The sequence below is a fragment of the Cetorhinus maximus genome, chromosome 26, assembly GCF_964194155.1.
Source record: "Cetorhinus maximus chromosome 26, sCetMax3.hap1.1, whole genome shotgun sequence".
In the NCBI taxonomy this organism is placed as follows: domain Eukaryota; kingdom Metazoa; phylum Chordata; class Chondrichthyes; order Lamniformes; family Cetorhinidae; genus Cetorhinus; species Cetorhinus maximus.
In genome coordinates, this window is record NC_135904.1 from 3,236,117 (window position 1) to 3,248,249 (window position 12,133).

Here is a 12,133-nt window from a genome sequence, read left to right on the forward strand (position 1 = left end):
TTTTATTCATTCATGGGATGTGAGCTTCCCTGGCTGGGCCAGTATTTATTGCCCATCCCTAGTTGCCCTTGCGAAGGTGGTGGTGAGCTGCCCTCTTGAACCACTGCAGTCCATATGGGGTAGGTACACCCACAATGCTGTTAGGAAGGAAGTTCCAGGATTTTGAACCAGCGACAGTGAAGAAACTGACAATATATTTCCTGGTCAGGATGGTGAGTGACTTGGTGGGGGGTACTTCCAGGTGGTGGTGTTCCTATCTATCAGCTGCCCTTGTCCTTCTAGATGGTAGTGGTCGTGGGTTTGGAAGGTGCTGTCCAAGGAGCCTTGGTGAATTCCTGCAGTGCATCTTGTAGATAGTACACACTGCTGCTACTGCATGTTGGTGGTGGAGGAAGTGAATGTTTGTGGATGTGGTGCCAATCAAGTGGGCTGCTTTGTCCTAGATGATGTCAAACTTCTTGACTGTTGTGGGAGCTACACTCATCCAGGCAAGTGGGGAGTATTCCATCACACTCCTGACTTGTGCCTTGTAGATAGTAGGCAGGTTTTTGGGAGTCAGGTGAGTTACTTATCACAGGATTCCCAGCCTCTGACCTGCTCTTGTAGCCACAGTATTTATATGGCTAGCCTAGTTCAGTTTCTGGTCAATGATAACCCCCAGGATGTTGATAGTGGGGGATTCAGCTATGGCAATGCCATTGAACTTCAAGGGGCGATGGTTAGATTCTCTCTTGTTGGAAATGGTCATTGCCTGACACTTGTGTGGCGTAAATGTTACTTGCCACTTGTCAGCCCAAGCCTCGATATTGTCCAGGTATTGCTGCATTTGGACATGGATTGCTTCAGTATCGGAGGAATCGCGAATGGTACTGAACATTGTGCTATCATCAGTGAACATCCCCACTTCTTACCTTATGATGGAAGGAAGGTCATTGATGAAGCAACTGAAAATGGTTGGGCCAAGGACACTACCCTGAGGAACTCCTGCAGTGATGTCCTGGAGCTGAGATGACTGACCTCCAACAACCACAACCATCTTCTTTTGTGCTAGGTATGACTCCAACCAGCGGAGAGTTTTCTCCCTGATTCCCATTGACTCCAGTTTTGCTAGGGCTCCTTGCTGCCACTTTCGGTCAAATGCTGCCTTGATGTCAAGGGCAGTTATTCTCACCTTGCCTCGGGAGTTCAGCTGTTTTGTCCATGTCTGAACAATATGATGTGAAGGCGGGACTTCGTCTCCACAACAACTGTGCGGTGGTCACTCCCACCGTTACTGTCATGGACAGATGCATCTGCAGTAGATAGGTTGGTGAGGATTAGGTCAAGTATGTTTTTCCCTCAACACCTGCCACAGACAGTTTAGCAGCTCGGTCAGTAGTGGTGCTACCGAGCCACTCATGGTGATGAAAATTGAAGTCCCCACCCAGAGTACATTCTGCGCCCTTGCCACCCTCAGTATTTCTTCCAAGTGGTGTTCAACTTGGAGGAGCACTGATTCATCAGCTGAGGGAGGGCGGTACGTGGTAATAAACAGGAGGTTTCCTTGCCCATGTTTGACCTGGTGTCATAAGACTTCATGGGGTCCGGAGTCGACATTGAGGATGCCCAGGGCAACTCCCTCCCACCACAGTGCTGCCACGTCTGCTGGGTCTGTCCTGCTGGTGGGACAGGACATACCCAGGGATGGTGATGGTGGTGTCTGGGACATTATCTGTAAGATATGATTCCGTGAGGATGACTATGTCAGGCTGTTGCTTGACCAGTCTGTGAGATAACTCTCCCAATTTTGGCACTAGCCCCCAGATATTAGCAAGGAGGACTTTGCAGGGTCGACAGAGCTGAGATTGCCATTGTCTTTTCTGGTGCGTAGGTCAATGCCAGGTGATCAGTCCAGTTTCATTCCTTTTTAGGCTTTGTAGCGGTTTTGACACAACTGAGTTGCTTGCTGGGCCATATCAGAGGGCACTTAAGAGTCAACCACATTTCCTTCCCTAAAGGGCATTAGTGAACCAGATGGGTTTTTTTACAACAATCGACAATGGTTTCATGGTCATCATTAGACTTCCAGATTTTTATTGAATTCAAATTCCACCATCTGCCGTGGCGGGATTCGAACCTGGGTCCCCAGAGCATTACCCTGGGTCTCTGGATGTCCAGCAACAATACCACTACATCATCTCCTCTTCCCTCAGAATTGGTTACCCAGAAATTGTGATGTTTGAAAACGGAACAGGAAAATCCTGTTTTCTGAGACAGGCTCTTAATAAATGCCACAAGCAAAATGATCTGGCTTTTCATGTGGAGTCAGGTCCCATTTTACATGTTGGCAATCGGACTGGCTCACAGTCTTTTTTAAATGCCCAACCTGCTTTGAACTGCTCATAAATCGTTTAATCTTTTCCAGTCTGGCAATTGTACAGCGCTTTTTCAGATACTCTCTATTCAATACTGTAAAATTTAAGATCTGAAGTAGGCTGCACTACAGTTGCTTTCTAGGCTAGGGGTGGGGGCATAGTGGTGCTGTCACTGATTAGTATTCCTGAGACCCAGGGTAATGCTCTGGGGACCTGGTTTCAAATCCCACCACTGCAGATGGTGGAATTTGAAATCAATAAAAGTCTGGAATTCAAAGTCTGATGACGACCATGAAACCATTGCCCATTGTCATAAAAACCCACCTGGTTCACCAATGCCCTTTAAGGAAGGAAATCTGCCTTACTTGGTCTGGCCTACATGTGACTCCAGACCCACAGCAATGTGGTTGACTCTTTAATGCCCTCTGAACAAGGGCAATTAGGGATGGGCAATGAATGCTGGCCTAGCCAGCGACACCCACATCCCATAAAAAAGAAAAATTAGCCAGGGCTCCTATTAAGGGTTCACTCTGTATTGACGCTTGTTTGAGTGAGAACAGGATTGGACTCAACTCTGATTTCTCCCTTGTTCAAATGGCTTGCTGATATTTAATTTCTAAAGAAGAAAGAACTGGTATTTATATTTTGTACTCAGAGTATCCCAAATTGCTTTATAGCTAATACGTTACTTTTGAACTATCGTCGTTGTTTTGTGGGCAATCACAGCAACCAATTTATACACAGCAAGGTCTTCCAAAAACAATAGGATAATGACCAGTTTTGGTGGCACTTGCGGGGGGAGAAATGTTCGCACGGCATGGAGAGAACTCCCTGCCTATCTGTCGATATATGCCATGCGATCTTTAATATTTGCCTGAACAGGTAGGTCAACCTGATTTAAAGTTTCATCCAAAAGACTGTACTGATAATGCAACTCCTCCATAAGAGCAACATACATTATGTGGTTAAGTTCGGCAGTGGGATTCTGATTCAGAGGCGAGTGTGCTAGGAATTGGAGTAAGCCATTCAGGCCTTTGAGCATACTCAGCCATTCAATTAGGCCATGTTTGATCTGTATCTTGGCTCCATTTACTTACCATTTGAGTGACTGTGCTGTCACTTAGCCAAGCTACTAGTATGGAGAATGACCAGCTACCTGCGGAACCAGAGGGCTACCTGTGAAACCATACACCAGCAAGAGTCAATTCCTTAAGGTGAGGATATTTGGGAAGGACAGAGTAAGGAATTTACTGTTGCCTTGTCAGCATAGAGCAGAATCATTATGGGCAGGTGGGACTTCAAAGAATTTAGCTAAAATTGGTACTGTGTGACTCACTCTCAACTTTTCCTCCTGGCTTTACGGTGACTGTCGTAAAACTTTAACTCACTTCATGCTTACAAATCCTTCACTTAACATCAGCTATCGTAAAGATCAGAAGGTTCAATTAACTGCAGTTAAACAGGCAGAGCTGGGTCATGGTCACAGATAGCACTGAATGCTGCAGTTTCTCAGGCCGACTGGGTTTACCATGAAGGACAAGGAAAGATGCTGATCTATGATTGATCTGCCTTTGTAAGGAGGGCAGTATACCCAATTAGAGGGCTCAACCTTGCATTTCAGTAGACTATTGGATATTGATAAAAATGATGATATTTCCAAACAGGAGATTAAATACAGGCTTTATTATTATTTATACTGTTGAATTATTGTTTTTTGTGTGTTGCTCATAGTATCCTACCTCCAATGCCAGGACAGGAGAGCCATTTGCGCTGGGGAAGCAAAAAGTATGAAGATCTACACATAGTACATATAACGGCAACATATAATAAGTAAGTATCTTATGCAGTGATGTTTAGTGACAAATACTGGATTTACTAATCTGAGCCGAGTAGTGGTTAGGGCATTATAATTGGAATCACTTTTTCAAGTTAAGAAACAGGAGAAAGTTAGCTGACTGGTGATCATTGATTCCTGTCGGAAAATACGAGAACACAAGAATTAGGAACAGGAGTAAGCCTTCGGCCCCTTGAGCCTGCTCTACCCTTCGATAAGATCATAGCTGATCTGATTGTGGGCTCAACTCCACTTTCTTGTCTGTCCCCAAAAACCCTTGACTCCCTCGTTGATCAGAAATCAATCTAAATCAGGTTTGAGTATATTCAGCGACCCAGCCTCCACTCCTCTCAGGGGAAGAGAATTCCACAGTTTAATGACCTATGAGAGAAAAAATTTCTCTTTATCTCAGATGGGAAGGGATGGAGAACCCCCACTTTTTAAACTATGTCCCCTAGTTTTAGACTCTCCCACAAGGGGAAACACCCTCCCAGCATCCACCTGTCAAGTCCTCAGAATCTTTAATGTTTCAATAAGATCACCTCTCATTCTTCTAAACTCCAATGGCTATAGGCACTACCTGCTCAACTTTTCCTTAAGGTAAGATGTGGATGTTTATTGAGGACAAAATTGGGCTTGGTCTTGATTGACCATGTGGTCAAACGGCTTTAGGATACTCATTGTCCGTGTAAAATAAAAATAGCCACTTGCCCAGGAACCAGTCCATCTCTCCTTTAGGAGAGATGTTTGATAGAGGGAGAGGATAAGGCTGTAAAAAACCAGAAGGCTTTGCTGCAACCTTAAAGTCGGTGTAGATGCTTCAGGTTCAACAGTGTTTCTCACTAGAGTGAACATTTGAATTAAATCAATAATTCATTCGAAGTGATTGATGCAGAAAGCATTACATTTCGGAATTCGATCTATAAAAAATATATAAGGCAACAGCAATACCTGAGGTCTTGAAAAACTTATTAACTTTTGGGTTTTTTTTTGAAAAAAATCAATACATTCAGAATATTGTAAGGTAATTTTCTGAAAACACCGATAACTTCTTCCTAACCAAAACAACACTATGTTTAGGTTTGGCAATTATCATTTTATGATCTTGAGGTTAAAAATTAATGTTATTTTTCTGCTTCCCTTTTCCCCTTGCCCAGTTAGCCAAATCTCCTTCCAGAGTACCATCTGCCCTCACCATGGACCCACATCTCTATCTAGTCTCTCTCCTGTGGCTCAGTGGGTAGCACCCTCATCTCTGAGTCAGAAGGCTGTGCTTCACGTCCCACTCCAAGACCTCCACACAAAAATCAAGGTTGACACCCCAGTGCTGTACTGAGGGAGCACTGCACTGCCAGTGATGCCGTCTCTCAGATGAGATGTTAAACTGAGATCCCGTCTACTCTCTCAGGTGAACATATAAATCCCGTGGCACTATTTCAAAGACCACCAAGGGAGTTATCCTCAGTGTTCTGGCCAATGTTTATTCTTCAACAGCATAATGAAAACAAGTCTTTTTCTGTCTCCTTATCCCTCCTCTGATTTTGCTTCACTATGTGACCCATTTGTACCTTTGACCCCATTCCCTTTAAACTGCTGGCTACCCAGCTTTCTCTTGTGCCCTTCATTCTCTCTGACTGTGAATGATTTCTTCTCCTTGGGCACTGTTTCCTCCCCCACCCCCCCATTTAAAACCATTTCAGCTCACAAAACCATCCTTGAACTTTATGTCCTATGGCAGATTGCCATCCAGTCTCCAACCACTTTTTTTTTGTTCTCCAAACCTCTTGAATGTGCTGTCACCTCCTGAATTTGTGCTAATCTTTTCCATAACTCCGTTTGAATCACTCCAATCAAATTCCTACCTCTGCCATAGCACCAAAACGCTGAGAGCCAAAGTCACAAATTACATTTTCTGTGACTGATCATAGTTCATTATACTTTTCCATTTTCCTTGACCACTCCACAACCTTGGGTATGGTTGGCCACACCATCCTCAAAAGCCTCCACTCCGTTGTCCAGCTTGACTTTGCTTACCTTTCTAATTGTAGCCAGAAGGTTTCTGGTAAAGTTTTCTCTTCCCACTCCTGCACCATTACCTCTGGAGTCCCAAAGAATTTGTGCTTGGCCCCACCTTTTCCTCATCCACATGCTTGGCGCTGTCATCCACAGACGTGGGATCAGTGTACACGTGTATGCTGACAACACTGAAATTTTTTTTTTACCACCACCTCCCTCAACCTTCCACTGCCTCTGCATTATCCAGTCTTGGATAAGCTACAATCTTTTCTAGGTAAACATTAGGAAGACTGCAGTCATCATCTTAGGTCCTCACCCCAAACTTTGTACCTTTTCCACCAGTTGAAATCACTCCCCAACTGCTGTCTCAGACCAAACCACATTGTTCTCAGACAACCTATTTGACCCCAGCTGAGCTTCTAAATCTATATTGTCTTCTTTTAAATACTCCTACTTCCACCTTCATAATATTAACTGCCATTGAAACCTGCAGCCATGCTGGTCATCGCCAGATCCAATTACTCCAATGCTCTTCTGGCTGGCCCTTCATAACCTTCACCTCATCCAAAACCTAGTTTCTCATATCTGATCTGACACCATCCCCTCACCCCACCTTTCACTTCTGTCCTTACTAATCACCAGTGGCTCCAAATGGCCCAACACCTCAAATTCAAAATTCCCATGCTGATGTTTAAATTCTTTCATAGCCTCATCCCTGCCTATCTCTGTAACTTCCTCCAACCCTACAATTCCCTCCCAAAATCTCTACTGTTCTGATTCTAGTGCATCCCGACTCCTCTCAATCCCATCACTAGCAGCTGTGTCTTCAGCCACATAAACCCAAGAAGCAACATACATTAATACGTCAGGAACTGTTCTTTGCAAACATAAGGAATATGTTCAAGCCATGTGCCTTTTTTGAATGACCCGGGAGCTCAGGGAGCCGAAAGTTCCTCATTGATTTCTCAGTGCAATGCCTCGGCCAATCAGAGTCAGCTTTCCAACCAATCAGCACCCTTTTTTCCTGTAGTATGAATTGCTGTGAGCATTTGAAATTTTGCATCCTTGCATTTGCCCTGATGAGTGCAAGGCATAAAACTTTGGCAATGTGTCTTTCATTTCAACAATAGACCCAAGTTCTGGAATTCTCTCCCTAAACCTGTTGCCTTTCCAGATCTCTGACCCCTTTTAAGACCCTCCTCAAAATTCATCTCTTTGACTGAGCTTTTGATCGTCCCGCCTAATATATCCTTCCTTGCGGTAACATCCATTTTTTGATTACGCCATTTTGAACTGTCTTGGGTTGTGTTTTGTTTTACTGCTCAGTGCACTGTACAAATGCAGATTTTTGTTGTAGGTTTGAAAAATAATTGGCATATTCTTCTGCGGGGAGGACTGTGTGGAGGAATGAATTGGATTCTGGTCTTTGACTTCTAAGTTTAAATACTGCCCAGACTCAGTTTGGAGGTCTCTTCTATTGGCTGAAATGACATTGAGATCATCTCAATCCATTCCCCATGGGTAATGTACCAACAGCACCAAACTGGCCCTAATTTGGCTGTAATTAGCAATCTTGCCCAGAGAAGTCCTAGTGTAAGGTTTGTGAAAAATGCCAGCATGTAGTACAGGTACAGTGTCTTAAAACCGGCATCCTCAGGGCCTAGGCTGTGCTGGATTTTGGATCTTACCAGATTTTGGGTTGGGCAGTTCAGGCCATAAGTGGTTCGGGCCATGTCGGGTCAGGTGAGGTCAAGGGTCGCTTGGAGCGTGGGAATAGACTGGTGCATAAGTGCCAAAGTGGATAACTCATCCGACGCCACACCACACCAATGCAGCACCTAGCTGAATTGTCTAGATAAGTTTTTTTTTATTTTACTCAATTAAGATCGATGTATGCCACATTCTAAAAATGTCCAGTATTCCGATGGCCAGATTTGAGGCACTGTACCTGGCACAGTATGGAATATGGAACTCTACTGTGGCCTGGGCAGTGGAGCAATCTTTAGTTTGCATGTAACCTTACTGTATTTAACTTTGTATTGTTCCAAATGGAATTATATCAACACTAACATTCTTGACCTCAATGAATACTAATTAAAAGAAATGTGTATTAACTGAAAGATGATTAATACATTTCCAGTGATTTCTTCCCCCACCAGCTTTTTTCTGACACTTACAGGCTATTTTTTTTCCTAAGCACACACATTCATGTTACTACCCAGGAGGGAAAGAGCATGGTGAGAACTTCATGTGGTACCGAAGGGTTTAAGAATGCCAAGAAGGGGACCCCAATTGCAGCTCAGACTGCCGGCATTTCAGCAGCAGCGGTAAAGCAGTTTTCCTTTTCCAGTCTAAATGCTAAGTTTAAACCTGTTCATGAATTGGCTCTGTTTTTCATCACCACACATGGGTAACCTTGCAAAAACACTTGCATTGCCTTGTTTTAGCTCCACTAATCCCCATTTTCACGATTCATTAAACTGCTTTTAGGAGCTTGATTGCACAGTGGTTTTAAAATAGTTGCCTTTCAGCTGAAGAATCCAACCAAACCCAACTGATGTGATAGTTTTCTCTCCCTGCTGACTGTGTAGGTTCTACATGAAATGAGTTTGGACAGTCACAATTTAGTTAATAGTAGACATAGTCCCACTGGACTAAACTGCCTCCAATTTGACATTCAACTGGTGATTTTAGAGAAGCCACAAAGATGGCTGGTATGGAAAATGGAAATGTCACACTGGTGTAATAAAGATTGCTCTGTGATTTTGGCATTGGAACATCATTACCATGGGAAAGATGGAGTTGATGTGCCTTGGGAGTGCTTGATTGAGCAGTGTAGAAGGAGCTTTACTCTGCATCCAACCCACTCTCTGCCTCACCAGGGAGCATTTGATGTTGATACTGATCCCATTCCTCAGTGCTAACAGCCTTGCCTTGTTCAGCCCATAAATTAATCGTTAACAATTGCCCTTTCCCTGACGAGAAACAAGTACTCTTCCACATCTATCCCCATTCAGTGTAGCTGTAAAGAGTCTCCATACAGTTTCCTGATTGATGCAAGTTGGGTCTCAGCGATAATTGATGGTATCTGCCAACTGTATCTTCTCTCTGTCTCTCGCTCTAGCTTTCTCTCTCTCTCTCTGTCCCTCTCTCTCTCTCTCCCGGCTACCCTTTCTATCTATCAACACAGATTTCTCCCATTCGGTTTCTGCACTCAGGCTATGATGCTGGTGGCACTAACTTATTACAGGTTTGAAAAATATGTAAATGACAGCAGGAGCTCCCAGGCCTTCATTTAGTCTGGATTGCCCTAGAGGAGCAACATTCATTCCTTGAAAATATTAAAAATAGGTGCTTTTCAAACTGCATTATGTGGACATTAATGACGTTCTTTTGGAGGAGTTCTGTTGGATCAGTTTTGGAGGGTGCAGCATATCTAGGTCTGTTTTGGGTATCTTTGCCCTTAGGTAGTTGTATTGTTTTGCATCATTCTTTAGATATTTTCATTTTTTTCACCTCCGACTATTGCAGCAAGTTGGACTCTATTTCAACACCTTCAGCTTAAAGATAAAAGCAAAATACTGCGGATGCTGGAAATCTGAAATTAAAAGAAAAATAGCTGGAAAAGCTCAGCAGGTCTGACAACATCTGTGGAGAGGAAGACAGAGTTAACGTTTCGAGTCTGTATGACTCTTCATCAGAACTAAAGAAAAATAGAAATGAGGTGAAATATGAGCTGTTTGAGGGGGGTGGGACAGGTGGAACTGGATAGGGGGCCAGTGATAGGTGGAGGTAAAGAAGAGATTGCCAAAGATGTCATAGACAAAAGGACAAAGGGGTGTTGACGGTGGTGATATTAGCTAAGGAATGTGCTAATGGTGACATTAAGGGTAGAAAGCAGGATGAGCAAGTGACGGATAACCCTAGTGGGGGTGGGGTAGGGGGAAGGGATCGAAATGGGCTTAAAGGTAGAGATAAAACCTCTATTTTTGGAAATAAATTTTAAAAAAGTAATAGAAATAGGTGGGATATATAAATTATAAGAAAAAAGGAGGTTTGGAAAGGGGGTGGGGATGGAGGAGAGAGAGTTCATGCTCTGAAGTTGTTGAACTCATTGTTAAGTCCGGAACGCTGTAAAATGCCTAGTCAGAAGATGAGGTGCTGTTCCTCCAGTTTGCGTTGAGCTTCACTGGAACATTGCAGCAGGCCAAGGACAGACATGTGGGCATGAGAGCGGGGTGGAGTGTTGAAGTGGCAAGCGACAGGGAGGTCTGGGTCATGCTTGTGGACAGACTGAAGGCGTTCCGCAAAGCGGTCACCCAGTCTGCGTTTGGTCTCTCCAATGTAGAGGAGACCGCATTGGGAGCAGCGAATGCAGTAGACTAAATTGAGGGAAGTGCAAGTGAAGTGCTGCTTCACTTGAAAGGAGTGTTTTGGCTCTTGGACGGCGAGGAGGGGGGAAATAAAGGGGCAGGTGTTGCACCTTCTGTGGTTGCATGGGAAGTTGCCGTGGGAGGGGGTTGAGGTGTATGGGTGATGGAGGAGTGGACCAGGATGTGCCGGAGGGAACGGTCCCTACGGAATGCCGACAGGGGGGTGAAGGGAAGATGTGTTTGATGGTGGCATCATGCTGGTGTTGGCGGAAATGGCGGAGGACGATCCTTTGAATGCGGAGGCTGGTGGGGTGATAAGTGAGTACAAGGGGGACCCTATCATGGTCCTGGGAGGGAGAGGAAGGTGTGAGGGAGGATGCACGGAAGATGGGCCGGACACGGTTGAGGGCCCTGTCAACCACTGTGGGTGGAAAACCTCGGTTAAGGAAGAAGGAAGGCATGTCAGAAGAACTGTTTTGGAAAGTGGCATCATCAGAACAGATGTGACGGAGGCGAAGGAACTGAGAGAATGGGATGGAATCCTTACAGGAAGCGGGGTGTGAGAAGCTGTAGTCGAGGTAGCTGTGGGAGTCAGTAGGCTTGTAATGAATATTGGTGGACAGTCTATCACCAGAAATTGAGACCGAGAGGTCAAGGAAGGGAAGAGAAGTGTCAGTGATGGACCACGTGAAAATGATGGAGGGGTGGAAATTGGAAGCAAAATTCATACATTTTTCCAGGTCCAGACGGGAGCATGAAGCAGCACCGAAGCAGTCATCGATGTACTGGAGAAAGATTTGTGGGAGGGGGCCTGAGTAGGACTGGAACAAGGAATGTTCCACATACCCCATAAAGAGACAGGCATAACTGGGGCCCATGCGGGTACCCATAGCCACACCTTTTATTTGCAGGAAGTGAGACGCGTTTAAGGAGAAATTATTCAGTGAGAGAACAAGTTCAGCCAGACGGAGGAGAGTGGTGGTGGTGGATGGGGATTATTCGGGCCTCTGTTCGAGGAAGAAGCGGAGAGCCCTCAGACCATCCCGGTGGGGGTTGGAGGCGTAGAGGGATTGGATGTCCATGGTGAAGAGGAGGCGATCTTTCAGGAAGATCCTTCAGCTTAAAGGATGGGTATTTCCCTTGCCCTTAGTTGAGTTGGAGGATGAGGAGGCATTCCACAGGAATATACAATGGCAGGTCTGCCTGTATCTGATGTGATCTGCCCCAAGCCACGGTTAACCATGGAGGCCGGACTGTAAATGATGTCACAATTACTTGTACCTTTGTAGAGCAGATGTGCCTTTGTAACCTGCATTCCATGGAGGCTTTTGTCCTGGATTGTGCCACCCTGTTATATAAGTAAAAAACTAGCACCGAGATGCTTGCAGTTCAGGGAGCATATGCACTGTGATAGCCTTGTGCATAATTTACAGGTCAACCTTGTATCAGCAATGAGTACAAAATTATATCTTGCATCTTGAATGTGTGGTTCATGGATTACATGGAAATTGCAACATGGAAACGGGTCACCTGGCCTATTCAGTCAGTGTTGATGT

The 12,133-nt window shown here is 44.7% G+C and overlaps 1 protein-coding gene across 1 annotated transcript in view; it reads left to right on the plus strand.

Moving 5' to 3' along the window:
- mrps11 (mitochondrial ribosomal protein S11) overlaps positions 1-12,133 on the plus strand; it is a 32,842-nt gene that overhangs the window by 3,099 nt on the left and 17,610 nt on the right. The window contains exons 3-4 of the mRNA XM_078529976.1: positions 4,086-4,184; positions 8,402-8,531. Of these exons, the coding sequence (XP_078386102.1) occupies positions 4,086-4,184; positions 8,402-8,531 (229 nt within the window). The remainder of the gene's footprint in view (positions 1-4,085; positions 4,185-8,401; positions 8,532-12,133) is intronic.